Source organism: Leucoraja erinacea, chromosome 1 (assembly GCF_028641065.1).
Source record: "Leucoraja erinacea ecotype New England chromosome 1, Leri_hhj_1, whole genome shotgun sequence".
NCBI classification, from domain to species: domain Eukaryota; kingdom Metazoa; phylum Chordata; class Chondrichthyes; order Rajiformes; family Rajidae; genus Leucoraja; species Leucoraja erinaceus.
Window position 1 is genome coordinate 74,545,479 of NC_073377.1, and position 19,899 is coordinate 74,565,377.

General features: G+C 42.4%; 1 protein-coding gene across 6 annotated transcripts in view; it reads right to left on the bottom strand.

Annotated features, from left to right (window-relative positions):
* tbc1d1 (TBC1 (tre-2/USP6, BUB2, cdc16) domain family, member 1) overlaps window positions 1-19,899 on the bottom strand; it is a 253,815-nt gene that overhangs the window by 134,505 nt on the left and 99,411 nt on the right. For all 6 annotated transcript variants that reach the window (XM_055637685.1, XM_055637669.1, XM_055637677.1 and 3 more), the window contains exons 3-8: window positions 16,256-16,345; window positions 14,255-14,359; window positions 10,117-10,249; window positions 7,540-7,631; window positions 4,511-4,621; window positions 4,035-4,166 (exon numbers count right to left, since the gene is read on the bottom strand). In XM_055637685.1, coding sequence (XP_055493660.1) covers window positions 4,035-4,166; window positions 4,511-4,621; window positions 7,540-7,631; window positions 10,117-10,249; window positions 14,255-14,359; window positions 16,256-16,345 — 663 coding nt within the window. The remainder of the gene's footprint in view (window positions 1-4,034; window positions 4,167-4,510; window positions 4,622-7,539; window positions 7,632-10,116; window positions 10,250-14,254; window positions 14,360-16,255; window positions 16,346-19,899) is intronic.

Genomic DNA, 19,899 nt, shown 5'->3' on the forward strand with positions numbered 1-19,899 from the left:
ACACATCAATCCCTCACCAGGAAGGCCTTAAAGCCCTCCGATTCTTCCTCAACCGCAGAACCATCCAATTTCCCTCTAATAACACTCTACTCTGCCTCGTCAACAGTCTCTGTCCCTTTCTTCTTTGTTGTTTTTTTAGTATGCGTTAAATGTATGTTTTTACTGTTCTTTAGCTTGGATGAAGGGGTTCAAAGTAACGTTAGCAAATTTGCAGATGACACAAAGCTGGGTGGCAGTATGAACTGTGAGGAGGATGCTATGAGAATGCAGGGTGACTCGGACAGGTTGGGGGAGTGGGCAGATGCATGGCAGATGAAGTTTAATGCGGATAAATGTGAGGTTATCTATACACTTTGGTAGCAAAAACAGGAAGGCAGATTACTATCTAAATGGCGTCAAGTTAGGAAAAGGGGAAGTACAATGGGATCTGGGGGTCCCTGGTCATCAGTCTATGAAAGTAAGCATGCAGGTACAGCAAGCAGTGAAGAAAGTGAATGACATGTTGGCCTTTATAGCAAGAGGAATAGGAGCAAAGAGGTCCTTCTGCAGTTGTACAGAGCCCTGGTGAGACCACACCTGGAGTATTGTGTGCAGTTTTGGTCCCCTAATTTGAGGGACATTCTTGCTATTGGGGGAGTGCAGCATAGGTTTACAAGGTTAATTCCCGGGATGGTAGGACTGTCATATGCTGAGAGAAGGGAGCAGCTGGGCTTGTACACTCTGGAGTTTAGAAGGATAAGAGGGATCTCATTGAAACATATAAGATTGTTAAGGGTTTGGACATGCTAGAGGCAGGAAACGCCTTCCATCACAGTGAGGAATGTGGGGAATCCACTGTGGTGGATGTTTATGTTGACTTTTATGTAGTTGTGTGTCTTGGTGCTTTTTTAGTATGGCTCAGTATTCAGTATTCAGTATTTATTTAATATCATTTTCACTGAGTACTTGCATACACAGAGGAAACGAAAAAACGTTACTCGATCAGTTTCCATTCAGTGTAGTTAATAAAAAAAGGATAAATACATGGAGTTTTAAAAACAAATTAAAATGGCTGTATGGTAATTTGCATATCACTGTACCTTAATTGGTACACGTGACAATAAAAGACCTTTGAAACCTTTAATCCGCCTAGCGGAGCTGGGCCTCATTCTCAACAACCTCCTTTGACTCCTCCCACTTCCTCCAGGCCCAAGGCATAGCTATGGGCACCAGCATGGACAATCCCTGTTCCAGGCCCCATCCCCGAACTCTATCACGATTACATTGGTGACTGCATCGGTGCTACCTCCTGCACCAATGCAGAACTCATGGACTTCATCAACTTCACCACCAATTTTTATCCTGCAATCAAATTTACTTGGACCATCTCCGACAGTCTCCATCACAATAAATCGACTATTGACTGATGTCTATTACAAACCCACCTACTGCCATAACTATCTCGACCACACTTCTTCCCACCCTGCTTCCTGCAAAGACTCCATCCCCCTACTCCCAATTCCTCCGTCTACGCTACATCTGCGCTCAAGATGAGGTGTTCCATACTAGAACATCTGAGATGTCCTCATTCTTTAGGGATCGGGGGGTTCCCCTCTCCCATCATAGATGAGGCCCTCACTCGTGTCTCCACGGTACCCCACAACTCTGCCCTTTCTCCCCTCCCCCTAGTCCTTACTTTCCATCCCATCAGCCGTCGCAAACAACACATAATCTTCTGAAATTTCTGCCACCTCCAACAGGATCCCACCACGAGCCACATGTTCCCATCTTCACCCCTTTCTGCCTTCTGCAGAGACCGTTCCCACCGCAACACCCTTCCCACCCAAACCACCCCCTCCCCAGGTACCTTCCCCTGCAACCGCAGAAGATGCAACACCTGTCGCTATACCTCCTCCCTCGACTGTCCAGGGACTCCGACAGTCCATTCAGGTTAGGCAGAAGTTCACTTGCACCTCCTCCAACCTCATCTACTGTATCCATCATTCAAGATGTGGAATTTTATACTTGGTTAGACCAAACGCAGACTGGGCGATAGTTTCACGGAACACCTTCGCTCAGCCCGAACCAACCTGATCTCCCAGATGCTGGACGCTTTAATTTTCCTTCCCATTCCTACACAGACCTTTCTGTCCTCGGTCTCCTCCATTGTCAGAGTGACGCTAAACGCAAATTGGTGGAACAGCATCTCATATTTCGCTTGGGCAGCTTATAGCCCAGTGGCATGAATATTGATTTCTCTCACTTCAGGTAGCCCCAGCATCCAGGGTGGCCTTAGGAGGTGCGGGGCCCAATTGGGAAAAAATTGGTCAGCCCCAGGTTCCCAGCTAAGGTCTGTCAGCCCTGTTATTTAGTATATATTATGAAATTGTACACTAAGGTGCTACCAATTATACACTGTCTTAATCTCTCCTGCTCCCGTCTGACTGTCAGTAGCTCCGCTGGCTTCCAACCTTTACCGTAGCTGTTACTTACCATTAAACTGCATTGTGTGATTGGACACAATGCTCTTGGAGACAGCGGGTGATTGGCCACCAAATAACCAGGCACAAAAAAAATGGACAAATAGGAAAACAAAAAAAATCGGAATTCCGATTTAAATCTGATATAAGGTACATAGGGTGGGTATCGATTAATTCTAGACAACCGATTAAAAAAAAAAATCTAACCCCATTAGTTCACTCAAGGTGTATTATGATGTGTTCTACAGTATGAAGTGTGCAGCAAAACTTGCACTTCCAGTGGTCTATCGTGTTGTTTCTTCAGCGGACCATGGATTTATTTTAAAGGCAGACACTAAATTCTGGAGTAAAGAAAGCTGCATTCTGGAGAATTGCAGTTGATGAGGTTGACGAGATTGAGACATGCTTTTAATGCATTCAATTTTTGCAAGAGGAAGACAGGCGGAATACTTGAATATATTTGAAAAGCAAACATCACAAACAACAGTGAGCCAGTGGTGCACTTCAGGAAGTGAATAGTGAGTTTTATGAAATTCTCAATGTGTCATTAATACATCGATCTACATTCCTCAGTAAATGTAATTGTGTTTTGACCAAGTATTTGACCAAGGAGTCCCGTGAATTTTATTCAAAGGAATGCGGCGTCATTAATACTTGGCCTAAACACAATTACATTTACTGAGGAATGTGGATCGATGCATTGCTAACACATTATATAACTACGTGTTAACTGCTGGCTGTTAACAAGTGCTAACAGTGGTAGTTAACAAATCGATTTTGTCTGATGGCTGGTGCAGCGGTTTTTATTCATGTTCGTTTTTAACAAGGAGAATGTTTTTTTTTAATATGATATACAGAAAAATAGTGCCTAATTGGGAGCAATCGGTCCAATTGGCTTAAGGCCGGCCCTGCCGGCATCCCCTCACTCTCTATCGCTCCCCACCCAAGTCACACTAGCTTCTCACTTTCACCCGACAAACAGCTTACGATGGCCTGTTTTGTTTTATCATCGTTACTCTTTTGCATATCTTTCATTCATTGTTCTTTATCTCTCCACATCAACATTTATATTTCTCATTTCCCTTATCCTGAACCAGTCTGAAGAAGGGTTTCGACCCATTCCTTCACTCCAGAGATGCTGAGTTACTCCAGCGTTTTTGTGTCTATCTTCGGTTTAAAAGAGCACCTGCAGTTCCTTCTTACACATTAATCAACAACTTCATCCCTTAATGTCGGCAAATGGTTAAAAAAAATGACAGGGGTGTGTATAGAAACAAATAGCTGCAGGTGCTGATTTATACCAGATAAAGACACAGTGCTGGAGCAACTCAGCCGTTCAGGCGGCATCTCTAGAGAAAAAGGATGGGTGACCTATCGGGTTGGGACCTTTCTTCGTCTGAAGCACTTTGTGTCGATCACAGGGGTGTGGATGGGCATTTGAGAGGGGGCAAGTTGTGGGGGTCTATGAGAAATAAATTGAAGATGAATGAGACTATCAGGAGTTAGGGTGGACTGGCTTTTAAACAAATGGTCTCCTTTCGTGTTATAATAAGAGTTGATTAAAACAATGCTCACCATCGATAAAATGTTCTCTAGCGATTCTGCCAATGACTTTTTTGCTTTGCTTTTCAGGTTATCCAGCTTGAAACGGGCAGAGAGAGATAGTTGCTCGGTGGCACTGGACTGCTGCGGGCAGCTTGGCAAGGTCTGAAAATAAACGCAAGATCATGAACCCAACAAGCTTTAACATAAGGGCAGGAGTCAGAGGTTATGGGGAGAAGGCAGGAGAATGGGGTTAGGAAGGAGCCTTGATTGAATGGTGGAGTAAACTTGATGGGCCAAATGGCCTAATTTTTCTCCTATCCCTTATGATCTTATGATTCAAAGTTAATCAGTTTATTCTCTGCTTTGCTAAATTACAGCAAAAAATTCCAAAGCTCTCAAACCAAATCACTAATATTGGGTAGATGTTTGATTTATTTGGCTGTTTCCAACCATTTTTAAAAAGTGACTGAGGTTCAGGATTGCAAAAGGCCCACGGTGCAACTTACCTGTTTTGCATCTCCATTGTGGACATGCTGTTTCTGTTTCTCTTCGTAGAGCTGTCGCAGCATGGAAAGAACCAGTTCGTTTTCCTCCAGTTCATTTTTCGGTTTCATTTTCTAAAAAGGAACAACAGTTTTGGATGAACTATTTTCAAATAGGTACCATCTGAGAAATATTCCAGTCAACATGCAGCGTGCTAAGGCAGACTTAGAAAATTACATCAGTTGAGAGATTTGGGAAGGTGGCTTCTACAGATGCGCTTTCGAAAATATTTTCCTTTTTATCACCTTAAATATTATCATCTAGGTCTGGTATGGCAACTGCTCTGCTCTTGACCACCTGAAGTTGCAGAGAGTGGTGAACACCAGTCCATCCCAGGTTCCATTCTCTTTTCTCTCTTCTGGAAGATGGTACGTGGATGGGAAAGATTTAGAGGGATATGGGTCAAATGCATGCAGGTGGGACCAGTGCAGATGCAGCATCTTTGTCGGCATGGGTAAGTGGGGTCGAAGGACCGTTTCCTTGCTAAACAATTTTATGACTATAACAGGAGTTTGAAAGCTCAGAAATCCAGACTTAAAAACAGCTTCTTCTCACTGCTATCAGACTCCTGAACCAATTAACCTCTTTCACACCACTTTCCCCAGAGGTGCTATCACACATTCTTACTCTGCCTCATTCAGTTATTATGTTATTATACTTTAATAATTTCTGCACTACTTCAAATTACACTACAATCTTACACCATTTCATTGTTTTACCACAGTTGTTACATTTATCATTACTGTTTACTACTGTTTACTCTGCAAGCTTCATGTCCTAGTCACAAAGCTGTACACAGCATGAAAACAGGCCCTTTGGCCCAACTTAACCATTCCGACCAACGTACACCTCCAAACTATTCCATCCATGTACCTGCCCAATTGTATTTTAAACGTGTAATTGTACCGACTCTACCAATTCCATCGAACCGCGTGCGCACTATCCTCTGTATGAAAAGTTGCCCATTGGGTCCCTTTTTGGAGCTAAGCCATGATCATATTGAATGGCGGTGCAGGCTCGAAGGGCCGAATGGCCTACTCCTGCACCTATTTTCTATGTTTCTATGTTTTGCATATTTTTTCCTCTCCCCTTAAATCTACACCCTCTGATTGTAGACTCTCCTAACCTGGGGAATGGACTATGGCTATTCACCTTATCTATGCCCTTCGTGATTTTATATACCTCTGTGAGTCACCCCTCAATCTCCTACACTCTAGTGAAAAAAGTCCCAACTTATCCAGCCTCTCCATATAATGCAAATCCTCCAGACCCAGTAATATCCTTGCAGATGTTTTTCCACCCTTTCAAGTTAAAGACATCCTTCCTAGAGCCAAGTGAGCAGAATGGTATACAGTGCTCCAAATGTGGCCTCACCAACATCTTGTACAAAGATAACATGACATTCCAACTTCTCTAAACATTACTCGGCCTAATCCAGGCAAGCATGTCTAACGCCTTCTTCGACGCTGCCCTGTTTGTGTCGCCACTTTCAAGGAACTATATGCCTGCGCTCATCACTAAAACACTCAGACTGAAGAAGGGTCTCGATCTGAAACTTCGCCCATTCCTTCTCTCCGGAGATGCTGCCTGACCCGCTGAGTTACTCCAGCATTTTGTGTCTACCTTTGATTTAAGCCAGCATCTGCAGTTGTTTCCTACACAATGCAATGACTTCCTTTTCTTTCCTTGCTACACTTTTTTAGTTATGAGTGTTGTAAATAATCTCTGGATAGTTGACCTCACCATGACATTTCAAATATGAAGCTTCACATTTAGATTATTACCAAGGTGCAATGAAATTCCCTTTTGACAGATGATGCTCTGACTAAAAAAAGGCTAATATTTGTGATAAACCCCTTTTTCCGTTACCAGTTTAACCAGATTAACTAGGTGGCCGTACAGATTGAGCATTGCAAAGGGTGAATAATTGCTCATTCAGTCTGAAAGGTCTCGACCCGAAACGTCACCCATTCGTTCTCTCCAGAGATGCTGCCTGACCGGCTGAGTTACTCCAGCATTTTGTGTCTATCTTCAAAGTAATTACATTAATCTATCACTCAGGAAAAATTAGATCAAGTTTTCATTAGTATTGCGTGACGTTGTCCAGCAGAACAAAACAATGAACAATTATTCACCCTTTGCAACTCTCAATCTGTACGGCCCCAAATGTTCTCACCTAGTTAATTTGAAAATATGATTATCCTTTATGTCTCCATCACTGCTAGAATGAAAATAAAATCCTCAATGTACCTTCCATACCAATGAAAACAATGTTGTCTGTGCATTTTGTATCTGCTAACGTGCATAACAAGACATTAGGGTTTCTCTGAGTCACTTATTTCAGCAAAAACATGCATTATCCCCCCCCCCCCCCCCCCCCCCCCCCCCCCCCCCCCCCCCCCCCCCCCCCCCCCCCCCCGAATAGCAAGAACAGCCAGAGAAAAGTGGGCAGCAATTAGGAAACACCAATGATTATTACGCACAACGGGCAAAATTCTTTAAGAGCTTCAAGAGCAAAATACTGGCAACTTTAAGATAGGCAGCAAAAAAAAAAAAATGATCCTGAGAAAGTTATCAGAAATTGTAATTGGTTAAGGATTAAAAAGGATAAATGAAACTGCTTGGTTGCCGGCAGCATTAATTAAAATACAAGTTGGGACACACACAGCCGCAAGACATTTCTCAGTTATTACCAATGGGCACTAACCATTATCCTCAGCTTTCAATGGAGCAACTTAATAAACCATTTTGTGCCTTCAGCTAATAAGGTCAGAGTTAACAAAATTGCATCTAAAAAGACCCAAGAACATTTTAAATATATTGTTTATTAATCATAATTTCTACATATTAAGCATCATTGATCTGGAAAAGTAAGGGGAAAACAGGAGTTTAAGAAAAGAATACAAATACACACCCTTTCCATCAAGAATACCTCAATACAAAAAAAACTTCAGTAAACATTTATTCCTCATAATTAGAGCATTAAAATTACCTGAACCCCCTCAAAAATTGATCCTTGATCTTTGTTGTTAAATGTTGATAAGTGTTTCTGAATTTCCACCTTTGCCTTTGAAGGATGCAGACCTGAGACAAAGAGAAAATGGAACAATGAACCTATGCAGTACAATTCAATAATTTTATTTATGATATTGAACTCCCTTGTTTGAATGCAGATAAATGCTTCATTAGAAGTGTTATGCCTCTCTCTTCAGAACCATTTTATTCTTTGCACTCACTTTAACTTTTACTGAATAAAAGCAAGAGGCATCGAAGCATCCTCTTCATCCAACCGTACACAAGACACTATACTCACATTTCATTTCTCACGGTCTCTCCACTTTTAAATGTGTACGGCATAGCGGCGCAGTGGTAGAGTTGCCGCCTTATAGTGCCAGAGACCCGGGTTTGAGCCTGACTACGGGTGCCGTCCATACAGTGTTTACACATTCTCCCTGGAAGTGGAAGTTTTCTCGGGGGTGAGTTTCCTCCCACGCTCCAAAGATGTTCAGGTTTATAGGTTAATCGGCTTCTGTAAATTATAAATAGTCCCTAGTGTGTAGGATGGTGCTAGTGTACGGGGTAATTACATGGTGAACCAAAGGGTCTGTTTACATGCTGTATCTCTAACATCTAAATTGGTAAGTCAAAGAGATGTTTAGCAAAAGGAAAGTCAATGTCAAATTGACCCCCAAATTCCTTTTGGTGATTTGGAGATGTACTGCAGAAAGATGTCAGAACGTGAAACTGAAATTGAGCAGCCACCTCTTGGTGAACAGCGAGTAGGCAGCAGGTCATTAGTTACTGATCTCATTAGACCCAGGTCAGAGTTAATTTACAGCAGAATATCATTTAGAAGTTAATGGTTATGCGCTCGCAACAGAGCTATCTAATCAGACTAGCTAATAGACTGAGTGCACAGAATAAAGTGGAAGCATGATCTGAAGGGAAGAACCAATTACTATGTATGGCTGCAAATCCAAGAAGCCCCAGAGACTAGCCACTGGAAAGGTGACAATGTGGTTTTGCTCATTAAATCCAAGCTCCTCTGTGTGCACTTCAGTGGAAAGCTTCTAGATGTGCAAACTTGCATTACTTCCTGTCAAGAGCTTGGATGGCAAGGTCTGGTTGATGATACAGCCAGGACATTATACTAAGGTGATGGAGAACTCGTCAAGCACTTGTCCTCCTCCCAACTCTTTTTTTCCCCACAGATGAAACAAGATGAAACTGGTATTTCTCTCAATTTATCACAGCTCCCGATGAAGGCTGATCACTTCAAACACCTCTTTCACACCCATTTTTGTTTGTGGCGTGGTCTTCCTTTGCCTTCTGCCTGCATTCTCAAGATCATAAAGACACATCTCAATTACCCTGCAGTTTTGGTCCACTTGTTTCAGAACGTCTATACTTGCATTGGACGCAATACAAAAGAGATCCACTAGGCTAGTTCCAGGTGAGAGGGTTGTCCTACTACAAGCAGTTTAAGAAGTTGAATGAGGGGTGATCTTAATGCAACTTTTAAGATACTAAGAGTCCATGGCAAGCTAGATATTAAGACGTTTCAATCACCACAATTCTTGAATGAGGAGACATAGATGCAAGATATGACAGTCTTTTAAAACTGAGATGCATTGGAGCTCCTTCTCACAAAGAGAATAATCTCTGGAATTCCCTACGCTGGAATGTTGTGGAGGCTTGGCTTCAAAAAGGACACATTTTTGAAGATGAGAGAATTGAGGGTATGGGGGGCCAGGACAGAAGAGTTGAGCCCGATTAAAGCAGATTGGCCATGATCACAGTCAATGGCAGGATAGCCTTGAGGGGCCAGGTGGCTGAACTCTTGGTCTCATTGTCTTTTTTTGTATTCTGGATTTACCAGAAAACAAATTAGATTTCTTTTTTTTTACAAACCAATTGACAAATTGCTACTTTCATGCCTATGTGCTCACAACTCCATTTTAACATTCATTCACAGATGTGGACATGGTTGGCATAGGCGACAATTACTGACCATCCTTGTCCTCTAAAATGGCTTAACAAGTTACTAGGCCAAGGGGCAGTTAAAGCACAGCCACATCGGTAAGTATAGAACAGTGTATACTCCACACCAGGTAAAGAGGATGTATTCAGCTGGGTATTCATAACAATCCAAGAGTTTCATGGTCACAATGACAACATTTTTGTTTATAAAATGATCATATTTGTATGAAATTAAAGTTCTGTGGCAGCCAGGAGGAGGGGAGTTGACAGTGCTGAGCTGGGGACACTACATCTTGTACACAATGCCACCAAAACCACATTTTCACCATTGCAAATGCTACAGATCAGGATACCCATAAACACACAAGCACTAAACAGAAGGAACCAATGATCTCCCCGAGGGAAACAGAGAAAATCAGAATGATAATAGAGGTCAAAGCAAAGAACTGCAGATGCTAATTTTTACTAAGATAAACGCAAAGTGCTGGAGTAACTCAGTGGGTCAAGCAGTATCCAGACGAGTTACTCCAGCACTTTATATCTACCTTTGATAGCAGAGGACTTTTTATTTGGAAAAAAAAGACGCTACCTTCTATCTTTTCACATAATTTGTGGAGAGAATTCAAAGGGCATCCCTCGCAGAGCTGAGCTTGGATCTTCATGTTTTGGTGCACAGCAGCCGCAGTGAATGCTTGCTTCAACGTCAACATTATTTCATCGACCTGTTTGGAAAGAGAAGCAGCAAAGGGTTACAGCGGGAAGTGGAACTGCTCTGCGGGAGTCCGATAAGGAGATGTCAACTATGAATTACAGCAAAAGGTTCTGGAACCTCTTGTGTATACAAGTTATTTCTTCTGATTAGCGCTTGGATGGGGCAGTGTGTTCTCAACAGAACTCAACAGACAATGTATAACCCCAACATCTGCCTCCCTCCATTGTCACATACCACTAAATGTAAGAAAACAAATTACTTTACCTCAATACTCATAAGCCTGCAGAATTAAGAAACACAAGGGTGATTTGTTCTCCTCTATCAAGACCCAAAAGCTGTTGTAAGAGGGGAAAAAGTAGGTGCACATAGGGTGGAGTGGCCCATAGCCATTTAAAATGTGGTGGAGGTGAACAAAATCCCCAAATACTGAGAAATGTACCTGCCTTTCCATGGTGTTGTATCAGAGACCCACACTGAGCATCAGGGTCCCACCCTGCATACTTAAGATTCCAAGGAGGGTATGGTATTTAGACACAAGCAGACATCACATTCCCACCACTAAGATCCTCCAGCGTCAAACTCCAAATTCAAGCCCACATTTTTGTTTACCGACACAGCAGTCATTGCATAGCACAACACACTTAGTTAATATAAGAAGACACACGATTAATGCATTTGTGTTCAAGAAGGAACTGCAGATGCAAGGGTTTCGGCCTGAAATGTTGCCTATCTCCTTCGCTCCATAGATGCTGCTGCACCCTGTGAGTTTCTCCAACATTTTTGTGTACACACGATTATTTTATTTATTTTTCCTTTTGAATTCAATGCTCCTTTCTAATACTCCTCTCAAACCTCCATTATCACAGGCAATGCAAAACAGTCGCAGGAAGATGAGAAATCGGTGAGTCAGAGTTGCAATCGGCCAAATAGAACCTCAAGCCAAATCTACCATTTAATTGAATCTCATCTGACCTGACCTTTGTTTTCACTGTCATTGCCCAATCCACACAGCTCTTCATTTTCACCTGCATAGTTCCAACATCACCCAGCTTGAGGATACTATAATGACTCGATAGTCACAGCCCTCCAAGTATTCAAAGCACAGAATCATACAACAGTACAGCGTAGACAGCAAGCTTTTCACTGACTATGCCCGCACCTACCATCTCAAATAGTAATCCATTTATACTCACTATTTGACCTTTCCCCAAAACATTTATGAGCTTGCATGGAACAGAAGCTTAAGATTCTTGGCAAAGTGGGCGTGGACAGGGTGTTATCTCTTGGGAGATAATTCAGAAGTGGGGGGAAACCAAAATTGAAAAGGAGTTAAAAACAAACTGCTAGAGGAACTCAGCGGGACAAACAGCAGCTGTGAAGGAAAAGGACTAGTCAACAATTTCGAGTCAAGACCATGCATCGAGACAGAAAGGGAGTTGCTCGTTTCTGATACAGATCAATTCGTTTTTTTTCTCTTCGCTGTTTGAGTCTGGCAATTTCTTCTCCAAAGTGCGGTGAAAACCAACTTCCCACATATTTTAAAGTCAGAGGTAGATAACCAAATGAGAGAGAGTTTACCGGGGTAGGCGGGAACAGCAGTGCTCCAATGAACCCAAAGCAAAGCTCTGCCTTCAAGTTTCTTGAGGTTGATCACAACTCACCTGCTGACCATACAATTTCTGGTGGACTGCAGTGTGACCCGTCACAAAAAGACCAGGGGAGAAGAGGGAAGGAATGCTGAGTGATAGGAAATAGTTGAGAGAAGAGTGCCAACAATGATTGGTTATAAAGGTGTGGGGAGCTGCACATCTGGGGAGCTATAACAGATGCATCTCAGAACAAAGTAACACTGATGTTAATATCTGAAACCTTGAGTCTGTTCCAATGCAGTTTGAAGAAAATACTAAATGAATGCTTCAAATATGCCTCTGCTGCTTCTTGTTCTTTTAATAAGCAACAACTTATAACAGTTCCTGATATTGCAAATGTTGTCACATTACATGGAAAGAAACAGTTCATCAACTAAACACTTTATTACAGAAGCAGCATGACAGTACTCTGAGGATTGATAGTGGGGTTTCAGATAGTGCCAAGTGGGAGCTGGAAAGAGCAGGTCACAACGAAAATAATGTGAATGCAGAGGCAGCCAAGGTCACATAATGAAAATGCCAACACTACTAGCAACAGGTTTTCACGGAAATCTGATGTGTGGAACTGTGCAGGTGGATACCCCTTAAGCTTTTCCCATTCTAGAAGTACCAATTTTATTTCATTGTAAATTCTAAGCTTGGATCTCATAACAGAAGACACCAGTGGATGATGGGTGCTACAAAAAAACCCCAACTTGATACAATTGGAGAGATTCCTACCAGAAATAAAATACCTTTTGAGAGTAAGTGATTTGAGTCATGAATAACTCCTGCACAGCTGGGAGGAACAAGATACTTTGAACTGTGACAAGTGACATGGTTCCCAAAGCATTCCATCACTGGGATTTCCTTGCTTTGCAAAGTAGGTAATGTTATTATGAATCATCAGCAACTCCAGTATCATGGTGTCATGCAAGAGCTAACTGGACCTTGGCCTCTTTCCCTCTACCAAGTCCCACCTTCCTATGACAGCTGCTTCAACAAACAAAAGCATTACCTCATTCCTCTGAGGCCCAAGTGCCAATGTCTCATTCACCCAGCACTAACCTCCCATCTAATAAATATCATCTCATAGCACAGTACAAAATAGCCATAAAATTGGTGAATCATAACCTTTAAATCTTTCTTGGTGTCCCAAAGTACAGCGCACGTCACTCTTTATGGTTTGGAAAGTGCACAACACCAAATTACCAGAACAAACGTGACCGGTCTACTCTTGACACTGAGTAGCTTTAACATGAGCAACATATCATGTTGAATGTTAGGTCTTTATTCTCTGGAGCGCAGAAGGTTAAGGGGGGTCCTGATAGAGGTCTTTAAAATGATGAGAGGGATAGACAGAGTTGATGTGGACAAGCTTTTCCCTTTGAGAATAGGGAAGATTCAAACAAGAGGACATGACTTCAGAATTAAGGGACAGAAGTTTAGGGGTAATATGAGGGGGAACTTCTTTACTCAGAGAGTGGTAGCGGTGTGGAATGAGCTTCCAGTGGAAGTGGTGGAGGCAGAATTAAGGGACAGAAGTTTAGGGGTAATATGAGGGGGAACTTCTTTACTCAGAGAGTGGTAGCGGTGTGGAATGAGCTTCCAGTGGAAGTGGTGGAGGCAGGTTCATTGGTATAATTTAAAAATAAATTGGATAGGCATATGGATGAGAAGGGAATGGAGGGTTATGGTATGAGTGCAGGCAGGTGGGACTAAGGAGAAAAAATATTTGTTCGGCACGGACTTGTAGGGCCGAGATGGCCTGTTTCCGTGCTGTAATTGTTATATGGTTATATGGTTATATCAATTAAATTATATTTCAAGGATTTTCATTTGATTTTAGGAGCTTTATTATGGATTTTAAAGTTTGATTTAATATGCACCTTGCATTAATATTTTAATTCTAAAACTAAAATTATATGCAACATTATCAAATGTTTCCAGTGGACAAAAACAAAGGAAGGAGAGGGGCTCAACACTGTCTCCGATCCATCTGCTCCAGTGTTGCTGCCTGGCCCGCTGAGTTACTCCAGCACATTGTGTCTTTTTTTGTTGTTGCAAAACCAGCATCTGCAGTTCTTTGTATCTACATCAGGCACAGTCTTGCTGGGTACTGAGGCAAAGATTCCTTTACCAGCACCTATTTGGTGCCAATCACTTCTCCGTTTATTTGTAGAGTGAATCCGGCCCAATACAATTTGAATGAAAATTTAATTATCATTAGGATCTTTCAGCCCAGAATAAAACCAAAAACACACAAAATCTTAAAACTGGATTGTCACTCACTAATGAGATTCATTAGCAGATTTCATCCTGTCTTCAAAAGTCTAGTCAAACCCCGTATTTTTTAACTTTACGTTAAGAGCTGGGCATATACTCACCAAGGCCTCATTAGTACACTGGAACACGTAACAGACAAAATGGCAGCTTCCACTGTCTGGATTCTCCCTGCAGATGAATCCAAAGTGGTCCACATACTTAATTCCCTATTATAGAATGAGGAAAAAAAATGTTTTGATAGTACATAAAATTATTTTGTAAGACTTCATTTAAAATTGACCTGTTCAGTATTTTGCAGCAATCATAACAGAGTATGGAACATAAAACAAAGTATAGCAATAGTGAGGATATTGGGAGAAAGGATAATTAAGTTGCATTGGGATCCTCACAAGGGAAAATAAAGTTACCAGTGAAGATCTAAATGGCCTATTTCAGTTGTACATTATTTCATGGCCAGCTTAAGTATTCTGAAACAGGCTTGTCACAACTGTATTTGTTACGTTATCATGCAAACAATTTTGACAACTGTTTCAGAATTAATGATAGAATAAAACTTTTTCAAATAAAGTAATTCCTGTAAAATGATGCAGGCATATTCAGATTAGTCTTAGTTTTAGAGATACAGCTCGGAAACAGGCCCTTCGACTCGCTGAGTCCACACCGACCAGCGATCCCCACACATTAACACTATCCTACACTAGGGACATTAAAAAAAAATATATATATACCAAGCCAATTAAACTACAAATCTGTATGTCTTTGGAGTGTGGGAGGAAACCAAAGATCTCGGAGAAAATCCACGCAGGTCACGGGGAGAAAGTACAAACTCCGTACAGACAGCACCCGTAGTCAGGAACGAACCCGGGTCTCCGGTACTGCAAGGCAGCAACTCTGCCGCTACCGTGACGCCACTACTAACTGATCTACTGACAGATCTTGTCAGATATACTGACAATTTTTTTTTTAATTGCATGGTCTATGAATGCAACTGCAAGCAGTTAAATTCAGCAGATAGTACCAATGAATATCTTGTCACAGTAGGTACAGAACACACTGCACCCCAGATGGCCTTGAAAATGCCATCATTCCATGCTCATAGTTGCTGGTTGAGGCAGCACCCCCAGTACAAGAGCTACAGGTCCAGCCGCTCTGGGCTGCAGTCAGGGAAGTAGCAGTAATGAAAATGAAGTTTTCAACTGTCTTCTGCCTTGTCCTTGACAGTGAGACATAGTGTCTACCACAGCACACTGACTATCACAGCCATCAGAATTGACAAAGCAGGTCAACTGATACCAAAATAACTAAAGATAGACACAAAAAGCTGGAGTAATTCAGTGGGACAGGCAGCATCTCTGGAGGGAAGGAGTGGGTGATGTTTCAGGTTAAGAATGTGGGAGGAAAGAGGTCTCGACCCGAAACGTCAGTCTGAAGAAGGGTCCTGAAGAAACTTTCCACACCAAAATATCCAAATCAGATACTCATCCTTGCCACTTGCCTACAATTCATTTTGCTTTAGTTCAGAAGTTTAGTTTAGAGAGATACAGCATGAAAAATAAGATCTTTGGCCGACCAAGTCCATGCCGACTACTGCACTATGTTCACACCAGTCTATGTTATCCCACTTTCTCATCCTTTCCCGACACATTAGGGACAATTTACAGAGACCAGTTAACCTACAAACTGCAGGTGTTTGGGATGCGAGAGGAAGCCAGTGCATTCAATGGAAACCCATGTGATTATAGGGAGAATGTACAAACTCCACACATACAGCACCTGAGGTTAGTTTTGAGTCAGAGTCTCAGGCGCTGTGAGGCAGCAGCTCAACCACGTGCACCATTTTGCTGCCCAAGATCACATAGGCCACCCTCCTACCAACAAGCAGATGAACCACATCTTTTCCGTGAGGTAACGACCCAAAGTACAAACTCTCTCTCCAACTGTACCCCACTTGCAATTTGCAACATTAACTAATAAACCAAGATGTCTTCACTGCCTGTACTTTTACCTCCAAATACAACATTTTACTAAAGATTCAGACCTAGGTAGAGAAATTAAGTCATCCGGAAGTGACAGATGGAAATGTGAGCATATTGGAGACCAACCTGAGAACAGAAAGAGATCTCCTTGAAGCTTTTCTCAATTGTTACTTTCTTTGTGTCAGGACTTATGAGGTAAACTTCCGACTGGCCAATCTAAAAAACAAAACACATTTTGGTTGAAAATAAGGAAAGGAAAGCATTCAAATCACAAGTGGACCAATAATGGTAGGAATGCACAACATGGAATCTTCCACCGTTCTTGATCTGGGCAGCATACTCACAGCTCGGGCAAATAATATTGCATGAAAATTTGCACTGTGATTTGCCAGCATGACTATTTGCATTGTTCAAGTCATAGGCTATCCGCACAAAGGAAGAGCGGAGGTTAAACACCAAGCTACGAAAGGATCATTCATCCAAATAACTTCAGTTTCATCTCATTTACTTAGATAGGAAAAAAACTCCCATAAAATACTGGAGTAAATCAGCAGGTCCAACAGCATCTCTGGAGGGCATGGATAAGTGCCGTTTCTGGTCAGGACCCTTCTTTAGATGGGTCCCAGTCTGAAACACCACCTCTCTACATCTTTCAAAGAATCTGCTTGACCTGCTGAGTTATTCCAGCATTTCGTGATTTATTTTGTTAGACCGATGGTCTTCAACAGGTGGTCATTTTTAATTATTCCATTCAATTGTCCAAGGGTTTTGAGGGTTGTGTGGAGGGAACTATCTTTAAAGCCCAGATCAAGAGGTCAGTAAGCAGCTGCCTTGAATTAGCTATCTTTAGGGTGATCTTGAAGAGAGAGAGATTTGGTCAAATGATAGAGGAACTGAGAAATGTCTGTTTTTCTAAAATGCTTAATTTATTTATTTAGAACGAGATAATATATGGAAGTTTAGGACATTTTTTCTATTCTTAAAGCAGACAAAATATCCTAAACTTCCATGTCATCTGATTCCAAATAAATAAATGAAGCATTTCATCAAAAAAGGGTAATTTCTCAGTTGCTCCAAATGAACTGTGCAGTCTGGGTTATCATTGCTTTCATTATGACTTCATTTATTGCCTTCCTCAATGTACAATAAATTACCTATCATTGTTAATGTACAATACTTCATCTTTAACCCTCCTTTATTCTGCTCTGGGGAAGAAATTAAAACACAATGTTCATTCTTTTTTTTCGCTGATGGGTTCAACAAATGTTTACAATACATCTCCCACATCTAAAGGAAAATAAAGAAAATCGGTGACTAATGCTGAAAATCAGAATTCAAAACAATGTTTTGTAAATGCTTTAGTTAACAAAAGGAATTTCCCAGTTGCTTGCAGCAGATTGTTTGTATACTGAATGTGGTCTTCAATTCACAGTGTGGGAAGGAACTGCAGATGCTGGTTTAAACCGATAGGCACAAAATGCTGGAGTAACTCAGTGGGACAGGAACGCTGCCTGTGCCACTGACGTCATCAGCTGCCTCGCCAGCAGTCTGTCCGTCATTTCACCCTTTTGTTTTTTTTTAGTGTGTCGATAGAATGTTTTAAAAGATTTCTTAGTCTTTGTTATGTGGGGGGTGGGGGAGGGGAAGATGGGGAACAGTTTCCCAGTCACTTCCTGGTCGGAGATGTGTCTTTTCTCAAGCCACATCTTGGCCCCCTCTCGCGGCCTACCATCTGGATTGGTGGGGCCTTTCCTGCCGGAGACCGATCAGCGCCTCAGCAGTGGCATGGCACTGGATTCCATCGTGGAGCGGGACGATGCCTTACTGGGGATCGCCGTGTGGAGCTCCGGAGTGTTGGGCCATGGAGCTGTGGTTTGCGGGGCTTCCAGCCCCAGGCAGCGCCGACTATAACCTTGCGGAGTCCTGGGATCTTTTGCAGAGGATCGCCAGTGTTGAATCTCCATCCAGCTCGGTCTGTGGTCTTCGGAAGCCGCGGTCTCTGGTAAGAAGTGGTGGCCAACTCGGAAACTCCAACCCGCTGAGAGTATTCTTCCGTTCCGATGCTGGAGCTCCGGTCATAAGCCCTCCCTTCACCACCTCCAGTTTAAATTCCATTTGGAATATTTTGGACGACCAACAAACCAAGAACCCATCCCGGCGAGAGGGCTTGAACGAGAGCGGCGACTGCGGAGGGCTCAAACGCCCCAATCACGGGTGAACAAAGAGGAAGATGGCTGAACTTTATTGCCCCCCCTCACAGTGGGAAACATTGATTCCAGTGTGGGGGATGTTTATGTTAAATCCTATTGCATATTGTGTTCTTTTATTTGTATGGCTGTGTGGTAACTCAAATCTCACTGTATCAATTGGTGAATGTGGCAATAAATGTAATTTGAACTTGAACTTGAGTCCACCATTTTGTGTCTATCTTCAATTCAGTGATGGGGTTAAATTCACATTTAAAAATGCTGTGACTACCAACCCTTGCATAACACTGACCACATCCATCCACACCTATAGGGGCGGAGGGATGAAAATTACAGAGGGGATAAGAAAATGAACAACATTCCTATATTTTTGAGGATGTAGGCCATTGAAAATAGAACCGAATGGATGAAAAGCACAGGTGACACGCGAGGGTCAAAGCGACCACAACAAGCGATGAGAACAAGATCTGCAAGATCAAACGTGATAGAAAAACAACTGGCAAATCAGCTGTGCTTGGCTAACATACTATATGCCACATTTCACAATTATTATAGTCTGATCTGAGTGAATGCATCAATTTTGAATTTGGCAGCGGTTGAAGTAGATCTCAGTGTGAAAGTATTCTTTTCATTATCAGTAAAAGTTTGGAATGCAGAATGCATTCATTGCCAACAAATCTTGTCTAAATAATATGGCGGAAGACAATCATCTGTAATATTTTTGCTTCTCAGCATTAACCAAGGGTGCTGTAACCTTGCCTCACGAGCAGAGCAATCTTTGCTGGTAGCTCTTCTTATGGTCACCACGAGGACTTGATAGCAGGGTCACGATGTGTTAAGACATCAGGGAGGGTCTTACATTACTCAAACTGCTATGTTACTAAACACAACTGATGTTCACACAAGGCAATAACAAAGAGGCGGATATTCATCGCTAAGTCCCAAACAAGACATAACGATGGGAAAGATAGACACAAAGTGCTGGAGTAACTCAGCAGTTCAGGCAACATCTCTGGAGAAAAGCGATGGGTGACATTTAGCATTGGGACCCTTCTTCAGACTGAAAGTAGAGGGGAGGGAACTGGAGTGATGAAAAGGCCAGAACATAGAAGGGCTGGCAACAGATGACCAAGGAAGGGTGGAGCCCATAATGTCTGAGTGTTGGCTAGGGATAAGGTGATAACAAAGGGACACAAGGATGTGAACAACGCAACTAGTGGGATGACTAGGGGAGTGGAATGGGGGGGGGGGGGGGGGGGGGGGGGGGGGGGGGTTGAGAGAATGCAGGTGTTGCATGAAATCAGCGTTCATACCACTGGGGTGTAAGCTGCCCAAGCAAAATATGAGGTGCTATTCCTCCAATCTACATGTGGCCTCACTCTGACAGTGGAGGAGGCCCAGGACATTCAGTATAGGAATGGGAAGGGCAGTTTCCGGGAGATCGCGTAGGTCAAGGCAGACTGAGCGTAAGTGTTCAGCGAAGAGAGAACAGCGGATAGAGTAGATGAGGTTAGAGGAGGTGCAAATGAACCTCTGCCTCACCTGAAAGGACTGTCAGAGACC